Here is a 19042-nt window from a genome sequence, read left to right on the forward strand (position 1 = left end):
GCCAAGGGATTTAACCCTCCAGAGGTCCACTCTACTGCATGATACCAAGCCTCACTTCTGCCGCCTTGCGGGATGCTGTGGAGGCAACAGAGTCCAGAGGAGAATGAAGCACAAACCTTGTATCTGTTTGTCAGTGCATTTTGCAAGGCAAGAAACAAGGGAAGAGAGGAGCTGGGAGTCAATCACATGGGATAAGCAGCGTCATCATTCCTATGGCAAGATTAGTGGAAGCAGAACATTAACTGCTTTGCTCCTGGGAAGAAGTGCTCACAAAAATAGATCCGACAACTGGCAGACCCATCACCAAACACAACTAGCTTCCTGAGCTTTGCCGTAGACACTCTGGCAGAGGAAGCCCTGGGAGCACAATACTCCAGACTGAGCCTTTTATAATCCCGTGACCCCTGCTCCATCTCCCATCCCCCAAATCAACACTTTTTAGCAACCACATGCAAGACTCAGTCTCCAGCATGTTTCAAGCCACTGAACGGGCAAGGGAGCATGATCAAGGCAGCAAGACTCCTGGAGGGGAGCTGCCTCCCCCCCCCAAAGGGAACAATATGAGAAATGCAGGGTTTAACAGTGCTCCCCAGCACATGATCTCCCAGCCCACTCAAGCATATGTGTCATCTCATCTGGGATACTCCTACACCTCCATTTTCATCCAAATAAACAAAAAGCATTTCTAATCCAGGACGGAGGGTAGTCATCTGCTTGGGAGTACGGAGATGTCTGGCTATCTTACGGGCGGCTATTCAACCTACCCAGCTTCCGGGAAAAGCATTGGCTGCAACTTACAAAAATGTCAAAGCAAGGTTCAAATCCAAGCCTTTGAAGAGCCCAAGAGAGCTATGTGCACGTGGAAGGGACCAAATGTGCTCAAAGCTGTGTGCTGGCGTTAATACACGCATGTGGAGTATGTGCGTGCGCGCACACACACACACACACAGACTCTGAGTTGGAAGAGTTCTTGGAGATGATTTAGCTTTAAATCTCTGCTCAATCCAGGATCTGCAAAGTAGGATGCAACTATAGCAGATGTGGGGAACATTGGGCCTTCCAGATGTTGCTGAACTACAACTCCTATCATACCTGGCCACTGGATATGCTTGCTGAGGCTGATGGGAGTTGTAGTTCAGCAAACGTATAAAGGGCCAAAGGTTCCCCTCACTTGAACTACAGCAACTCCGACAGATGGCCATCCAGCCTCTGGTTAAATACCTCCAGTGAAAGAGAGTCCGCCACCTTCCAAGGCAGCCTGTGCCAGTGTCAAAGAGTTCTTGCCATTCAGAACGTTCTCCTAATGTTCGGCTGAAATTTAGGAGACAGAGGACACACTGGCTGGTTCTGCAGACCACAGCGCAGACTGTTGTGCTCAGGCCAGATGAAACATCTGCTTGCTCCAAGCCATGGCACTTAGGCATACTGGCTGGGATTGATAGCAGTTCAGCAACCTTTGGAGGGCCAGAGATGTTCCCCATCCCTTGTCTTAAGGAATACTCCACAATATTTTCCACAAGAGAGCTTGGGAAGCAGGAAAACCTAGGGGTACATGAGTGTGCGTACATACACACAGGAGAAAAATCAGCCAGGGTGAGAGTTTCAGAGAGTTTTAAGAACTCACCAATGGGTCCAACCTTGATACCGTTAGTCCCTGCCAATAGACTCAGCAATGGCAGTAACACAGAAGGTGTTTAGCATGAAATAAAGTACCAAAAGAAAATGTGCAAACAAGGATCTTTCCCTTGTATTTTGGCGATGTCTGAGAAGACAATAGGCAAGGCTGGGAGAAGAAACAGTGGGACTGTCCAAAGCATTGCTCTTCCTTACGGGGAAGGAAGATTGCCTTGGCAGAAGAGTTAGAGGAGAGCAGAAGGAACTCAGAAAGTATTGCTTCTGCCCCCCTCTGGGACAAATCTTTTCCTTTTCCTTTTTTAAAAGGAAACAGGCCTTGAACTTAGCCATCTTGGATAACATGCAACTATTCTTAATTGCAGTGACCAGCCAATTCCAAACGTAACATACAATTGTGTCATTCCCTTTCTGGGGGCAGGTAGAAGTCAAAGTGGAGAGAGAAGAGAGAAACATCAAGCGTGACTGTTAGGGAGAGAGCAGAACTCCCACAAGGGTCTGGACAACAGAGAGAAGTTCAGCATTGAAGCAAAAAAACAAAAGGGGGGGAAGGTATGCTTGAGCTGCCGCCTTCTGCTGTGGGTAATATCATGGCAAGAGTAGGGGGAGAGTTCTTCTCCTGGAGTGGAAAAGGAGAAATATTTTTGACCCCAAGTCAAGGAGGAAAGGAAGACTGAAAAAGGTGCCTGAGCTACTTACCATCCATTTCTACTAGCAGCTGGTTTAAGGTTTGCTCCTCCTCTGTGTTGGAGAAGCCAGATACGTTCGTGGAGCGCGTCTTCCCCACCGCATCTATTTCATCAATGTAGACGATGCAAGGAGCATGGGCCCGGGCTTCTTTGAAGAGGCTCCGCACACGAGCAGCCCCAAGTCCTACAGAAGGGGCAGGGAGGGAGAGATTAAATGAGCTGCCATAAATAGCTTCATATGATGCTTCATGAACAAGCAAGCCTTGCGAGCTTCAGACAGCCTTTAAGGTGTCCCAAGATTGCTGCTGGTGCTTTCCACAACAGGCTTATAAGGGACCCCGCTGTAGGTTATAGTGGGGCTGCCCTTGTGTCAGGTGCCAGCAGAGACCAAAGCAGCAGCAAGGAAGCAATCTGAACCAGAAGGATCTTTGCTGGCTGACAGTGGACCAGTAAGCAGAAGCCCCAATATTAGGTTGCATCCTCCAGAAGTATTTTCTGCAGCTCTCTCCATTCAAAACTGGATGTCCCAGCTAGGGAGTTCCAGGGTGGAGATGTAAAATTTCCAGAAATTTTGAAGCCATGGGAAAAAAACCATTTTTTCCCAGAAAAAACTGAAATTTTCAGAAAATTGAAAAAAATGCAATATTAACACTTTTTACAGATTGAAAGTCACTTTGTTACTTCAGGAGCATCAAATGTAATTATGTACAAGCTGGTTTGGCATCAAATTATCACATTTGGTATATTAAAAGTACATTTTATTAAAACAATTATTACAAATTGAATTTACTTTTTAAAATTTTTACTTTTTTGTAACAGATGGATCTACAAGCTCCTGAACAGTAAGGAACCTCTTTCGTTTTGCCAGTTTATGAGGAGCAGGCAAAAAACAATTTAAAAAACAGTGGAAACTGTTTAATAACAAAGAAAATTATTTATGTCTCTGCTAGTCCTCCAGTGTCAAGCAGACATAAAGCATCCATTCCCAAAGAACTGAGGGGGGGGGAAGGGGGGGCAAAATTCAATGAAACATTTTATTCATCATGCTAAAATAAAACATTCCATGATCCATTTTTCTTCTTTTTTTCAGTTTCTCCAATTTTTCAGAAAAAAAACAAAAAAAGGCTTTGGGGGGGGGGGGAAATGGTTTTTCCCCAAATTTTTCCATTTTTTTCTGGGCCTTCACATCTCTATTCCAGGATCAGAACTTGAAGGAAGGAAGAGTGGCAGGATTGCTGTCAGGAGAAGTGCTCAATAGGTCAGATCAGTCCGTGAAAATGCAGTGCTGCTCTAGACACAAGCAGCCCTCTCTCAGAGCTTTACGTTTTCCTGCAAATAAACCCACTGAGAAAAGCTTTCTTCCTAGTGAGCCACATTTTTATTAAGCCCACGGGAGCTCACTTTGTTTGTGTGTTTCAGGAGAAAGCTCCCAGAGGGTTTTCTTCCAGTGGTCACTGAGAACAGAGAGCCTACGCCTTTAGATCAGTCAAGGAGAGGAAGCTGTGGTGGGATAGGCAAGGAAAGAGTTTACATCTTCCCAGATGTACGTTGGCCGTTCAGCCATGTTTCCCCTCGGGTGGATGCCTGGAATCTTGCTCATGCCACCTTCCTGTGGGTCTAGAGCTCCAAGTCAAATTCTGCTCCACAGAAATGCAGACTGCAAGGACCACAATCCTTCTGTGCAATGCATCTCACGCCCAGTTGCCTTTTAGTAATTGTTAAGTCAGTCAAGAAGCAGAAATAAAAATTACACACACCACCTCTAAGTGAATCTAGCCTTCCCTCCCCAGAACTTACCTCCTATCACTTCCACAAACTCAGAGCCAGCTATTGCCAGGAATGGCACCTGTGCCTCAGTAGCTACAGCTTTTGCCAACAAGGTCTTGCCACAGCCTGGTGGTCCGAGCAACAGGGCACCTTTGGGCACTTTGGCGCCAAGCTGCAAGTAGCGCTCTGGGTTCTAGGATCAAAACAATAAAAAAAGCTGCACGCTCACTCTGCAACTTGTCCCAGAGTGAGCAAGTCACAAAACTTTCATTGATGCCCTTTCCCACATGTAGGGCAGCATGCAAAAAGCCCCATCTAGCCTTAGTGGCTCGGCAGACGAAATGGCTCCCCGTTCAGCTGCACCACACCCCTTGCTCAGAGCATCCTCTACCACTGCACTGCACAGAATCAGACCCACTCATGTAGCCTGCAGTTACTGGCATGATGGGAAGAGCACCATAAGGCATTGAGCACTGACCTTATCCCTAAATATCTTGGAACGAGTGCTACAAAAAGGAAAAAACCTACAGAGGAAGGTTCCACAACATTCCTAAACAGGGTAGATAGGGCTGTCCATTGCTGGGTTCACACGGTTGCCTGCTCAATCCCTCCCATGCCCAGTTCCCAAATGTGCTTGTGGTTCTTACCTTCAGATAATCCACAAATTCCCTGACTTCCAACTTGGCCTCATGCATTCCTGCAACATCCTTGAAGCTGATCCCTTTCCCAGATTTGCCATGTACGATAGTGTAGCGAGCCATCTTCAGCTGGTTCTGTCAGGGGGTGGGGGAAGAGAAATACATGGGCTAGGCAAAAAAGGGCCAGTACAAAGTCCCCATTCTTACGAGCTTGGAGGAAGGACAGTTCAGACATTGAGCAATGAAGTACTCACTTAGATTGCACACAGCAGTGTCCATATGTCATCCTCCCTAGAGCAGAGACTTTCTTTGCCCTTCTGTTCTACTTCCTGCTTTAGGTAAGAAGGGCTGGGGCTCTATTGACTCAGCTGCTATCTTGACCTAGGTTTTATTTGTTATTAGCAGGCTGGATGGATGCCTATAATGACTGCCATCATCTCCACACTCCAGCCAAGAATCTATAGACCATAGATCAGATGTAGAGAGCTCTCTGGAATCTCTCTCTCTTTTGTAATTTTAGCTTGGCAAACTGGGCTGACAACTGTTTCACCAAAATGGCAGCAGACTCCAATCAAGCATGCACAATTTCTTGGCTTTCAGAATGCTGCCCCCACAAGAGAATGTGGGCCTTACTGGGGGGGGGGGGAGAGAATGGAGAGAGAACAGAACAGAGAAAAGCAACCGGCACTGCATTCGAGCCTCCATTAAACCACAGCAACAGACAAAACAACAATTTAGCTAAACCACCTCTGCATAACTGCTCATTATCCTTTGCTGAAAACAGCTACTAATGTTGGCTCTTCAACCAAGCTTACAGCAGTCCACATGCTTGGAAGTGCATCAACAAAAGTGCCAGGGGCATCTGTGAATGTGCAGGCCACACACCCACCTAAAGGAAGTGAAGAGGGAGTCTTGGGAGCTGCCACAGTCATGAGGTCAAGAGTGCAGAACAGAGCTGGTTGGGCTACCTTACTACTGAACATTTTTTTGCCCAGATGTGCCAGTCCATTGCCACCTCCCCTAACCCTTCCCAGGCAGGCAGAGATCAACAGCTTTCCCTCAGGTGACCGATCGGTAGGGGCTTGGCTGATGCTGAGAGGCGGGCATGTGACAGGAGGTATGGAGGCCAGCTCACAGCACAGTCCAAAAAGCTTAGGCAGCTTTAAAGACTGAAAAAGTTATTTTGCTAAAAGCAAGGGATTTGTGTTCGCTGCTGCATGCGAGATTTGCTGGCAAGACAAAAGCAAAAGAAATGCCATTCCCAGCTGCAAGTCATTAGTGAGCCCTGAAAACAGCAGAACGCTGCCCTGCAGATTCCCTGAGCTCAGCCTTCTCAGCCTAGAGGAACAGAGGACCCCCCACCCATGAGGCCAAATACTGTAAAGTTCCATCAGCTGATAGGAAAAGCAGCAAGACATAGCATGGGACTGCCCAACCTCTGGCATGGCTTAATTCACATCCGTTGTTGACTTTGCTGGGGGGCAGGGAGAGAAGAAAAAGAAGTCAGGCCCATCCAAAACAGAGCAGAAGCGGAGAGCTACTTACAAAGGCACTGAAACCTCCTTCCTTTCCTGCCATCCCGATCAGGCGAAAGATGTACCACAGGATGGCGATGACCACAGCAACCATCCCCAGAGAATAGAGGGCACTGCAAAGACAACAGCAAACCAGGGTCATGCCTAAGCGGTTGTGTTGCTGTATAGCTTATAGACTGACAAAAATGCCGTCAGTGTGCTCATGGGAGAGAAGTGCAGCCATGGAGACACTTTATAAAAGAGGAATAGGAAACCTGCGGCCCTCTGGGTGCTCTGCCAGCAGCCAGCATGGCCAATGATCAGGGATGATGGGAGCTGTAGTCCAGCAATATCTGGAGGGCCACATGGTCTCCATCACTGCTTTAAAGTAACCACGTTTGGAAACAAAATGAAACCTGTTTAAATCAAAGAAGGGGTTTAAGAGTGCTGTTAGGTTTTGGGGCAATACAAACACTCTGTTAATTGAGTGAACTTTTTCAGTGCTCCCACAGCACAGCGCTAATGTGCAGCTGCCATTCTAATAAAGCTTTTGGGGGAGCCCTGAACAAATGACACTAACAGAGGATGTGTATTGTCTCTACCGCTGGGCAGATTGCTCCACTGAAACACAGGAAACATAGGAAGCCATCCTATACCAAGTCTGACCATTTCTCTATTAGCTCAGCCTTGTCTACACAGGCTGGCAGCAGCTCTACAGGGTTATAGGCAGGGCTGTCTCCCAGCCTTACCTGGAGATGCCTGGAATAGACTCAGGGACCTCTGCTTGAAGTTGTTCTAGCATTGAGCTACGGCCCTTCCCCAAGACAGGAAAGTGCAGGGCATGCTTCAGATTAGCACCTCTGAGCCACTGCTGGGGAGAGCAGGGCCTTATGCCTAACACGTGGGGCAACGTCACCAGGCAGCTGAGATTCCCTGGACAAAGGTGGGGAAAGGCTACTGGGAGACCTAGAAAATTTAATATCACACTCCTTCAGGCCACATTCTCAGTTTGCTATTGCTATTTCAGTTTGCTATAGAAAGGAGTTCTGAAAAAAGATCAGTACAACACAGCAAATGGTGTGCTGCACTGCTTCATGAAGCTTCTTCGGCAGAGTTCCCACCAAACCTGGCTTGGATGAATCAGATGTGCAGGCCCAGCTGCTTCAGCAGTTCAGTATCATGTGCAGCTGGTGGAGCTCAACTGAAGTAAGTTTCCTACTCTTCCCCCCTCCCGACTCTGGGAACTGCTAATGCCTCATTATATTGCTCCTGGTGTCGAGTCAGAGGCACCATCAAGCTACTCTTAACGACTTCACTTTTCAGGTCAAGAACCAACCCTTCACAACCCAGGATTGCCAAGTGCTAAATGCAAAAGCAGATTACACAAATTCACCAAATAGATCAAATGTGGTGGTAAAGGCACACTTTCCATTCAGCAATGAAAACACAAGGATTGCGTGTACAGTGTTTCTGTATTCCGTTCCAATTGGAAATTAAGGCAACGATGGAAGAAAAGCTCAGGCAAGGTATTTGCAGTCAGGTCGAAGGGGTTCATGGAGAGGACTTTTGATGTTCTTCACCCTGGCTCCTGGAAGGGCTGTAGCTCAGTGACAGAGCACCTGCTTTGCATGCAGAAGGCCCCAGCTTCAGTCCCTGGCATCTCCCTGGCTGAATCCCTGGAGAGCCACTGCCAGCCAGACCAATGGTTGGACTCAGTATAAAGCAGCTTCCCATGTTCCTGTGTAAGCCAGTCAAGACTTCAGTTTTTCTGTCAGCTCTGAACGTAAGCCACACTGGACAGAGTGAATAAAACCATTACTTTCCCCCACCCCACCCAACTACCCAAACCCAGCAATATTTTGCCCATGAAACACTTTCCATAGCCTCCTCCGAAAACGAAGCATGGCCCTGGAACAGAATGGTTTATAGGCCTCCTTCCATTCTTACTGCAAGAGAACCTTGTCAGCCAGAGATGACAAGATTCCATCCCCGGAATTCCATAAATTGCTTTTTGTGGGTAAAAGCTGCTGGCTTTAATAGAGGAGCAAATAAGCTGCAGCAGCAGAAACGACATGACAAAAAAAAAGAGATGGCTCTTGCTATCATTAAGGAGAAAAGGAGAAACAAAGTTCCAAGCCAGCATTCCTGCATCTTTAGAGGAGGCTTTTGCCCTCCTCCTGTCTTCAGCATCAATCCCCACTTTGACCCCAACATCTGTATTAAAAGCTTTAGCCTTTGCTGAATCTAAGTGACAAAGGATCTTGGGTTCTGTATAACAAAGTCTATATATTTAATGGGAGCACTTGCTTCTCATTGACATTTGGAGTTTTATTAGTAAAAGGGTGTCTGCTCAGCATGAGGTTATGAGTCAGTGTCTGCCTGAGGCACAATTGCCCCCTGTTTTAATGGGCAGAAGCCTGGAGTTTATTTTTGTAAGGCAAAGACAATACCGTGTGGGAAGCTTGCTTGGGCTCTAATGCATTATCTCCACTGGACCCAACCACACTGATCTTTGTGATGTTCACCAAGCCACCCCGCAGTATGCAGTGGGAAAACTGACTGGTGTGCTTTTCATAGGAAACTACTTCTGTAAATCTATAGCCCCTGAGGGCAGGTTCTGGCTGCCCACATTTAAAGTCCCTTCCCCTGCTATTCCCATGGAAATTAAGTTCTCACAGCACTGAGTCATACAAGCGAGTTCTGGGACAGGCAAAACTACCTCCTAGCAGGCTAACCCTAGAGCCAGTCATAGCTTTCACATATTTGTGGCTTGCAGTGGCTGCTGGTATCCCAGGCTAGGCCACCTAGTCTCTTTAAGACAGTCTCCACCAACCTGGGGCCCTCCTGACATTTTGGATTACAACTCCTGCCAGCATGGCTCTGCTCCCTGGGGCTGATGCGAGTTGTATCCCAAAAACATCTCAAGGGCCCCAGGTCTGGGAAGGCTGTTTTTGGACACTGTGCACACAGCCATGGCAAGCAAGAGGAAAAGGTGCAGAGGGAATGGTGGGGGAGAGATAAAAGGTGGAAAGGGAGGCCAGGTGGAGACCATGCCTTGCAAAGATGGAGGAGTCTCCTTCTAAATTTGTCATACTTTCCAAAGAAGTCAATGCGCTTGTAGGAGACGGGGATCCTGTCTTTCGGGTCAATGTTCAGCTCGTCCTCAGCTGCTCGCAATTTCTCCTCAAACTTGTCAATGTTTGCTATCTGCATTCTGTACATCAGGGTAGACCTCTGGAGACATACAAAAGCAACATTACCAGCACAGAGGTCTGAGTTGGGACACTGATCAACAGGGAATCACAGAAGTGGAAAAATCGCTCAGGGCCATAATCTGTCATGTGCAAGCAGGTGGGGGAAATTCCAAGGGGGATGAAAAGTGGCTGCTGGGCTAAGAATTAACAGCTACGTGACCACTTAAGCTTGCCAAAATCTCAGGCTGGCTTAAGAAAGAGACAAAAGTGCACTTTCCAATGTGTCAGAGGAGGAGCTTAAGCAATCAGCTCTCTCTCTCCCCACCTCCTCACACACACATACACGGCCATGCAAGCTGCATTGCTTGTGACACATTCAGTTTAGTGTTGTGGATGCCTGTAGACAAAATCAAAGTTAAGGGGAAAAGTACATTGAAAAAATACAGAATTATTTTATTATAGTAGAATAATAATCACATACAGAAACACTCCAGTGATAAATTCTAAATAGGCCAAATTGTATGCCATATATTTCAACGTATGCCAAATGCATTTTGACACAAAAGTCTTTATCAGTGGCTTTAATATAATATATAAAAAGAAACGTGCAAATCAAAACACTTCTGACTCTTCAGAGGAAACTTCAGAGGACAGCAAAACAATTAGCTTCAAACCCTCATTGTAAACAACCGCTCTGGATAAAAACAGAGAAATTTTTTAATAACCACTAACATCATATAAACATCTACCATCACAAATTCCAAAGCTCAAAAGTAACCTTATCAAGACTTATCGGAGTATTATCCTTGTATAAATGCTATGCTATAAACTTACTAACTGCAGGGAGAGGCTTGGTGGCTGGAGCAAAAAGATACGTTTGTATGGAGGATCTGAAGCTATATCAATTTAATTACTTTGTTTTTCTTACGTTGTAGTGTGTATTTTACTGTCCTTTGTAAGTTGCTTTGAGACGCTTGTGTAACACAACTAATAAGCTTAATAAATAAATAGGCCTGGAAAAATCTGAATTGATAAATTTTAAGCATAACAATTTGTTAAGTCTTAAGAAAGTTTTTTTGAAGTTCGTAATTTGTGAAGCTAGATGTTTATATGACTTTAACGAGTGATTACTGAAATTTTGTCAGTTTATCCAAGGCAGCTGTTTACAATGAAGATTTGAAGTGATTTAGTTTTGCCTGCCTCCTCTGAAGTTTTAAATAGGTTTTAACTCTTGCATATATTTGTCATGTTGAGTTTCTTGGATGTTATATTAGGCCACTAATGAAGACCTCTGTCGAAACACATATTTGGCATATGCTGAAATATATTTAGTATGATTTTGGCTTAATAAGTGTTTCTTACTGGAGTGTTTGTATATACGATAATTACTCAAGTGTAATAAAGATTTTTTTATAAATGTTTTCCCCTTAACTTTGACTTTGGTTGCTATGGGTTTTTTGTTGTTGTTAAAGATCATCTGTGTCTCTATCTGGATATCAGGAAATTACTTGGGTCCAGGGTACAGGACACACTGCTGCCTATTATTATCTTGCTCACAATCTAAAATGGGGAGTCACTTCTCTGTGTCCTCATATGGGTGCTAGATTAGTCAGGATGCACAAAAGGATGCTTTCTGTGGCTGTGGAAGGTTTGCTTGGACCCCTCTCTTTTAGACTTTCTCCACAAGATGAAGACAATTTTGTCCAGGCAGCCCTTATATTTTAATATTAAGCTACCTCTGATGTTTTAATTATCTGTCATTCTGTTCCTATTTTTTGAACTGCATTTATTACTGGCTATTGTTTTATTGTTATTCAAATATTGTTAGCCACCTTGAGAGTACTCTGGTAAGAAGAAAGGTGGGATATAAGTTATGCCAGTAAAAAAAACACACACACTGGGGATAAAGTGATCTACAGTCTTCAGACTATGCAGAAGAAGTCTGGTCATCAAAATACAAAGATGTAATCTAAATCTATGGAGTTTTTCAAGAAACAGTTTCTGAACCCAAAGTCATCAGGATGACATATGCTGAAACTTTGTATTTAAAATTGTGTCAAGAAATCCACTATTGATGGTTTCATTTAGATTCTACATAAAAGGCTTTGGCCAATTTCCTTTACAAGTGACCACTAAGGTCTGCCACTGATTTCTCTGCTGCTCAAATTATTTAATGCAGGGATGGGCAGAAGGCAGTTCAGGATCTACTAGTAGAGGGCTCTGGGCAATTTGTAGTAGATCAGCAAGGGTTTTTTATTCCCAGTTTAAAAAAACAAAAACAAAAACAAAACCAGCAAAACCAAAAAGCCCAACCCCCAACTGAAATGAGTCTCTGAAACAAAGGAAGTAGAGGAAAACCAGAAGTGGATTTTTGTGTGGAACACCTGCAAGTTCAGGTCCAGTAAAGAACAAGTTCCTGGGCTGGGTATGTGTTCTGAGGTACCATGTGCCTTAATTCTAAGTGTATTATTATCCCTGCACCCAAGGCCACTATTTTGTAACTGTCCCTTGTTGGTGGACCTCAAGGCTCTTGTAAAAAAAAATAGAACTTGCACATCTGAAGTGTGCCCACCCCTGATTAAAATTAACCTCATACATATATTATTTTAATTTATGCTGAATTATGATTCAGAAAAGCACCCTTTATGTTGCTATCCAAATAGGAATACTTCATAAAAGCTTGACAGCTTTCTGCTTATGAGGAGAAAACACAGATTGGGAAGGAACATATTTTTCAAAGAACCACCTCTGAGTTGATGAAGACAGAGGAGGGCCAGGATCTCTTCTCAATCATCCCAGAGTGCAGGACACAGAATAACAGGCTCAAGTTACAGGAAGCCAGATTTTGACTGAACATCAGGAACTTCCTAAATGTCAGAGCAGTAAGACAGTGGAACAAATTCTCTAGGGAGGTGCTGGGCTCTCCAACACTGGTGGTATTCAAGAAGCAGCTGGGCAGCCACCTGTTGGGTATGCTTTAGCTTGGATTCCTGCACTGAGCATGGGGTTGGACTTGATGGCCTTAATTAATGGCACTGATGTGGATCTAATTCTACTACTATTCTATGATTCTAAGACAATTTACCAACTTAGGGGCTGGTGAAGAACTATGCAAGCATTCTGAGTTTCACATAACTGTTTGCCAGGTGCAACACCAAGAGAAATCTGTGAAACCCGGTTTCCACTACAAATGCAGAATTTCCATTACAAATCCTGAAACCCCAAATCCCAAAACTTTCCTCCACATTAGTCGGACTTGGCCCAATGAAAAAAGTGTTTTTTTAAACCTACTTTCCAATACTTTTAAGGACTGGTATTGCTGAAGGAGACACTCACATGCCGTCCAAACACAACTGCCCCTGGATGCAAGTAGACTTCTACAATGTCGATCTCTGGCACCACCTGAATCCGCTGCACTTCCCCTTTTGCCAGCATCTCATTCACAAAGTCATTCCAGGATAGGCTGTTCCAGCCACTGCTGAAGTAGTTCAGCACGCTTATGAAGATAGCAATGAAAATGAGGTTCCTCAAGCGCTCCCGGTACATCTGGTTCATCATCTCCCGGCGTCTCTTTTCCTCTTGAGAGAAGAAACATAAGAGCACATCAAGATTAGCATTATGAGCTGAAGAGAGGATTGATTATGCCCCAGGCCACAGACCCCCACATAGTCTGTTTTTTGTTCCACATTTCATTTTCCTAGGAAAGTTAAGCTGGGCTAGAAGAGCGGCATCTGGTTTACAGTGCGATATCATGTTACAGCCCCCTTTTCTAGGGACTGAATGAGGACAGACCAGGAGCGAGGTCACACAGTGAAGCTGCATGTAAAATGCCTGTTTCAAACTAGGCCAACAGCTCAGGAACACAGCATGTTTACGAAGCTGCCTACCTGGAGTTCCAACATTAACAAGCACAGGGAAAGGAAAGTTTGTATTTGATTAGCCAGCAAATATTTGCTCTACCCAACTCCACCTTTCCGCAATAAGCCTGTTTAAGATTTCTCCCGCGTGAACCAGACCAGACGGTGTGTAACAAGCAACTTACATTATGTAAGAGGAAAAATTAGGAGACCCCTCTTTTCTCAGAAAGCACTCTAAACTTACAACCAGAGAATGCAAGGCTAGACAAAGGACTTCTGTTCCATTGCTACCTCAAATACAGAATTAATGACGCAGTTTTGCACTAATTGCACAACTTGCAAGCCTTCTTTGTATCACGGAGAGAAGACAAGACACTCCAGCTTTCTCCAGGTCCTATTGCTTTGCATTAACTTACTCTCACTTCAGCTGGATGTGGAGACTAAACTGGGCTCCCATGCAGAAACCTTTGAAATGAGTGGAAACAGACGGCACAGTGGAAGCAGCACCTGAAAGCATGCAGCTCCTGCCTCTGCCTACACGCAGGGAAGCCCTTCTCTCCAGCATTCTAAGTCCCTTCTGAGGCAGCCTTCCCAACCTAGTGACTTTCAAATGTTTCGCACCCCAAATTCTCACCAGCCCAAGCCAGCATGGCTGTATTCCTAGAGCAGGGGTAGGGAATTTCTCTCCCCTGCAAACCAAGTCAACCACCTAACATCACAATGACATCAGGTGATCCATTTTTGCATTGCGCTGGGGAAGCACCGAGGATCAAGTGATTGCTAGTGCTTGCAAAGTGCTGTGTGCACACCTATACACAGGGCTTTGCAGGTGCAATCCCTCTTTGGCCCAGCCTTGTCTTTACCTGCCCACACCTGATGTCAAGTGGAGGGCAGGTGGGTGGGGCTTGGCCAAAGAGGCCTGATGGGCCTAATTAGATCCACATCAGTGCCATTAATTAAGTCTCCCAAATAAATTATAGTTGTTTTGTTGGGGAATCTAACATAACAAAAGTTAGATTTATGTTAACAAAGGCATTTATCAGCAAGCACCAGCAGGTAAACCTGACGCACAACAACAACCCCAAGGTGCAGAGATCCAGCCCCATCTACAGTTCTGAGGAGGCTGCTTGATCAGTCTGCACCATATTTCATTCACGGCTTGCTATGTCCTGTACTTCCAATGCCCCTCCTCTCAAAAAAGGGAAATTAGAGTATTTCAGATAAAGCCAATGTTTCCCAAATAACAGCAGCTTAGGAACTGTGCCCTGCCTCCTCTTTTGTCTTCTCCTACCAACTCACAGTCGTATGTTATCAGGAAGGTCCAGCTGCAGCAGAATGAGCAAATCCATCACAGGAGTTGCAAGCAGGTGCCCAATAAAAGAATTTAGCTGAAAAAAGCAGCAATCTCAGAAATACACACATGCAAGTGTAACTCAGGGGAGAGGATTCCCACAACATACAGAGTCGAAAGGCCCAGACTTTCCACTTATCAACATGGGAAGATGTGACCTTCTGGGAACCAGGTGTATACTAAGGATGCAAATAGGATTCTACTGAACACAGGCAAGGACAACTTTAATACCTAGTTTTCTAAAACTGCCACGCACACACACACAAATCCACTCATTTTTGGTCAAGAGGAAATCCACTTACCAAAATGACATCTAAGAGCTCCTTCCTCCAAATTCTCATTTTGTCTGACGAGGTGTTCTGTGAAACATGGAAGCTTGCACCATCTCTAACCTACCAGCCAAGTCCATAAAATTCAAAAGCATGCTAATGCCATTTCTCTTGATTTTCACAAAGTATATCCCACACATCAAGCCCAAATTCCCTCTGAGTTAATTCACTAACCTCCCCATAGGCTTAGGAGACAACTGGAAAGGTCTCTCTGTGTTATTTTCTAGCTTTGTAGTCAACTGCACTGCCTGGCATGAGCTCAAAAGTTTAACAACTTTTAGGATCCATACCTGCAAAGCCCCTTGGCCTATCAACCTCTTTTTGCAAGGAATGACCTCCTCTCTCTGACAGAGGAAATCCTGATAAAGTATTTCTCCATCTTAAGTTTCAGGGGCAATCAAAACATAGCTGTCCTCTGTGTTGTTTGATCACAGTAGTAAAGGGTTTCCCCCACCACTGGGGCCTCCCTCATAAGACAGAAGCAGAGCTCGGAGGCTGCTGTGGGAAAATTCTCAGAGAAAATTCTCAGAGAAGCTGGCTGGCCATAGATTAGCCTTAATCTACCTGCACACCAGGAAACTGCAGGAGGAACAGTTGGAGAGATCTTCTGCCATTCCTGTACATTTTGCCCAGCTCTGCCATCCATTCTTGCCAGCTGCTCAGAGCATTTGCCACCAAGCTCCACCAGGTTACCAGCAAAGGCTGCCATTTTTTCCAAAGTAGCACCCCCCTCCAAAACAACAACAACAACAAACCCACACTGCACAGTGGTCACACTAAGCACTGTATATACTAGCTGGAAGAGACACTTGTAGTCAGCAGCTGTGGGACACATTCCAGCCTCAGAAAGCCTTCATGAAGAAATGATTTGCCATTAACCCCAGACCTGAACTCCTATGATTAAAAGCTTGCAAGGGCTGCAATGACAGGCCACAGAACTCTTTGTAAATAATTACTGTTGGGATGAACTTTCCCCCAAAGACACAGAGGAGGATTCTACCTCTCAAAGTCAACTTATCCATCCATTACAAGCAAGGAAGGGCCGTAGCACTCGGGAGGTCACAGCTTACACAAGGTGACAGACCCACACCTTCGAGCCAGGATGCTTGCTGCAGATAATTTTGTGTGGTCTTTCAGGCATCGGAAAGCACAAGCTCACAGGAATAGCTGCTGTAAAGATCTTGTGGCATTTGTAAGACTCTCCTTGGTAAATAGCTCTGCAAGAAACAAAAGTCTGTTTTTTCCTTAGCGGAGAGCTTTTGGTTGAGGAGGGGTCATGGCAGAGATGGACCTTATTCCTACTCTGAAGTAAATGCTTACCAGTGTGAACTAGGACTGTACTCTTCCAGTCAGCTTAGGTGCCTCTTGCACACTAGCATGCATGCTACAGCTTCTAGATATCTCCTTGCTAACCCTCCACTGCCTGTTCCATTAGAATCCTGCAGTTTTGCTCACTGGAAACACCATCAACCTCATATCTTGCAGATTCACATTCATGTTCCACTACTGCCCTGGCCTCCATCCCACACAGATGCTGTCTCAGTGACTGATCTGTAAAAGGGAATGGCAATAACCGCCTCGCAGGATTTTTGTTTCAGCAAATGCAACAAGAACTGTAAAGGCCTAACCACTTTTAATACACAACACATGTACTAAAGTGGCACAGTAAATGGCAGCAGCTAGAATCTAAGATATGACATGATGAATCATGAGCCTCAATTACAGACCAGGGGTTTGTTAGAGGAGAAAACAGTTTGAAACCACCTGGCTCCAGGGGCAATAGGCTGCTTGTTTATCCCAGTTCTGGACCGCAAGAGATTCTAATCCGCACTGTACCTTGTGCACACAGCAAAAGGAAGGGTTGGCATTCATAGCAAGGGAACAATGGCAGATGATACTTCTTCTTGCCTTTTCAGAAGCATTGCATGAAAGAGCAGGAAGCATCCTACCTGGGGTCCTACCAGCACCTTTGTCAGTAAGCCAGGACAGCAGCACTAGGATTTTGCAGCCAAAGTGCAAGCCTGCTTCTTGGCCAGAAGCCTTTCTGGTCTCTCAAAATGCACACACGCATGCGTTCTATGAAGGACAAGTCTCTCCCCTTTAAAATACAGTCAAATTACATCAAGGGAAGAAAAAGGGGGAGGAAGAGGGGTGGAACAGAGCCACCATGGCTACTTAGTGTCATCCATGAGATCTGCTGAAGCCTTCAAGGGAGGGGTGTTCAACTTGGGGGCACTGTCAGGTCAGCTCAGACTTGAATTGCAGGTTGTGTGAAACACACACTCTAAAACCAAGCATCTATAGGAGGCCCTTATGATCTTTTTATAGTTTAGCAGAGAAAACATTTAAAGAAGCCCTGTCCTCTGAAACACTTTCAAAGGGATGGGGGTGGCAGGATAGTAACATCACTGCAGGAGGCACATGAACGCTCCTTTAACCCCCATCCCGTTGCAGACTCTGATCAAATGGCTTGTGGGCTTCAGAAAACTTTTCCTGACAAGTGCCAACATCCTCTCAAAAGGGAGAGGAAGGTTAAAAACTCAGGTGCCACTGGTGGATCTATGGATGCAAGAGAACAAGGTGGTAGAACGTACTGTAATGCTCACCCTGTTTATTTACTCCATGACATTAACAATCACTAGGAAAACCTCTAGATATTTGGCAAGCTTCCCATTTGCAGACAAGCCCCCAACACAAACAGAACGCAGAATGGCACCAGCACACAGGCCTCTGCTCTCTCCCTGCATTATGTGAATTGCATGCCACCCTGGGTTCCTTCAGGAGGAAGAGTAGGATAAAAATTAATCAATAATAAAACAGTAATACTTGAATAGGGATACTTTTGCACCACAGATAGGGGCATGACTTCTGAATGCTCCCCCACATAAAAACTCAGCTGCTAATAAAAGATCCAGGCTGCAATTCTAACCCCACTTACCTGGGAGTAAGCCCAATTGAATTTAATAGCACTTAAAAAAATTTCTATTTTTTAAACAACCATTTTTCCTTCAGAGAAGACAGTGGTCTCTAAAGTCAACATCTGCGAGATTTTAAAATATATAACTGTCCCTCTCCTGCAAGCAGCAAAGTTTTCCCCACGCTCAGCAAGACATTCCCCACCTTCATTACACAACTCAAAAACCAAAGCAAGAAAGATGCTAAAATTGTGGCTGTAAGGCTTACTGTAGCTGTACGGTGAATATCTATGCAAAAAAAAGAAACCGGCTAAGAATGTTGTCTATATGACCCTGAAACACTAAACCATTTCTCAGTTTTCATTCAAGAACATGGCACTAATTTAATATTAGTTTAACAGTTTCAATACTTTAAATGCATAAAGGTGTGCACATTCAAACAAACTGCAGAAAAGCAAAAACAAAGCAGGCTTGTTTCTGGGCAAAGATGACTGTGTTGCACATCAGATTTAACTGGTTCATGTAAAATATATACAATTTTGTTTTCTAAGTATGCAAAAAGGTCTGGAGTAAACTACAGTACAAAGAACTTCACACCCCACTGAAGAGAGAAGCTAAAATCTCTTCATCATGTATGACTAGAAAAACATGATAGAGAAGGTCTCACAAAGGCCCTCCAGTCCTTGGTCCTTACTATACATCAATAAGAAGAGTACAGATGATTCATTTCAGCCTTTAGAGTCGCTCTACAGGGGGCTTCAGAGCAAAAACGTAATTTATACTTACCCTCGTCTTCTTCCGGGGATTTCCCATTGGACTCTTTACCACTGCTGCCATTGCGTCGAGAACCAGAGGTAGAAAAATAGTAAGTGCTACCTGTAAACAAATATGCAGTCAGGGCTGTGTCTAGAGTTCCAAGCAGCTCAGCTTTCAGCTTATCGGCTGAATTCAACTCTGTTGAGAGCGCAGCTCCATGGAGTTTTCCCTCCCTCACCTGGAGGCATCTATTCCTTCAGGTAGATTGATGCAGAGAGAGGGAGAAAAGAGGTTCTCCATCAGCTTTGCTAAGCGACCAGCTCCACTAGGCTCTTCGTCCCCCTCGTTTCCATTCCAGCTAGCCATTATTAGAGCTCCTATGTAGCTTTGACAGCTGATA

General features: G+C 44.9%; 1 protein-coding gene across 1 annotated transcript in view; it reads right to left on the minus strand.

Annotated features, from left to right (window-relative positions):
* The window catches only part of SPG7 (SPG7 matrix AAA peptidase subunit, paraplegin), a 34212-nt gene that overhangs the window by 11330 nt on the left and 3840 nt on the right, over positions 1–19042 (minus strand). Inside the window, exons 3-9 of the mRNA XM_061593725.1 lie at positions 18673–18762; positions 12771–13012; positions 9335–9474; positions 6272–6374; positions 4736–4861; positions 4119–4281; positions 2332–2505 (exon numbers count right to left, since the gene is read on the minus strand). Of these exons, the coding sequence (XP_061449709.1) occupies positions 2332–2505; positions 4119–4281; positions 4736–4861; positions 6272–6374; positions 9335–9474; positions 12771–13012; positions 18673–18762 (1038 nt within the window). The remainder of the gene's footprint in view (positions 1–2331; positions 2506–4118; positions 4282–4735; positions 4862–6271; positions 6375–9334; positions 9475–12770; positions 13013–18672; positions 18763–19042) is intronic.

Source organism: Rhineura floridana, chromosome 13 (assembly GCF_030035675.1).
Source record: "Rhineura floridana isolate rRhiFlo1 chromosome 13, rRhiFlo1.hap2, whole genome shotgun sequence".
Lineage (NCBI taxonomy): Eukaryota > Metazoa > Chordata > Lepidosauria > Squamata > Rhineuridae > Rhineura > Rhineura floridana.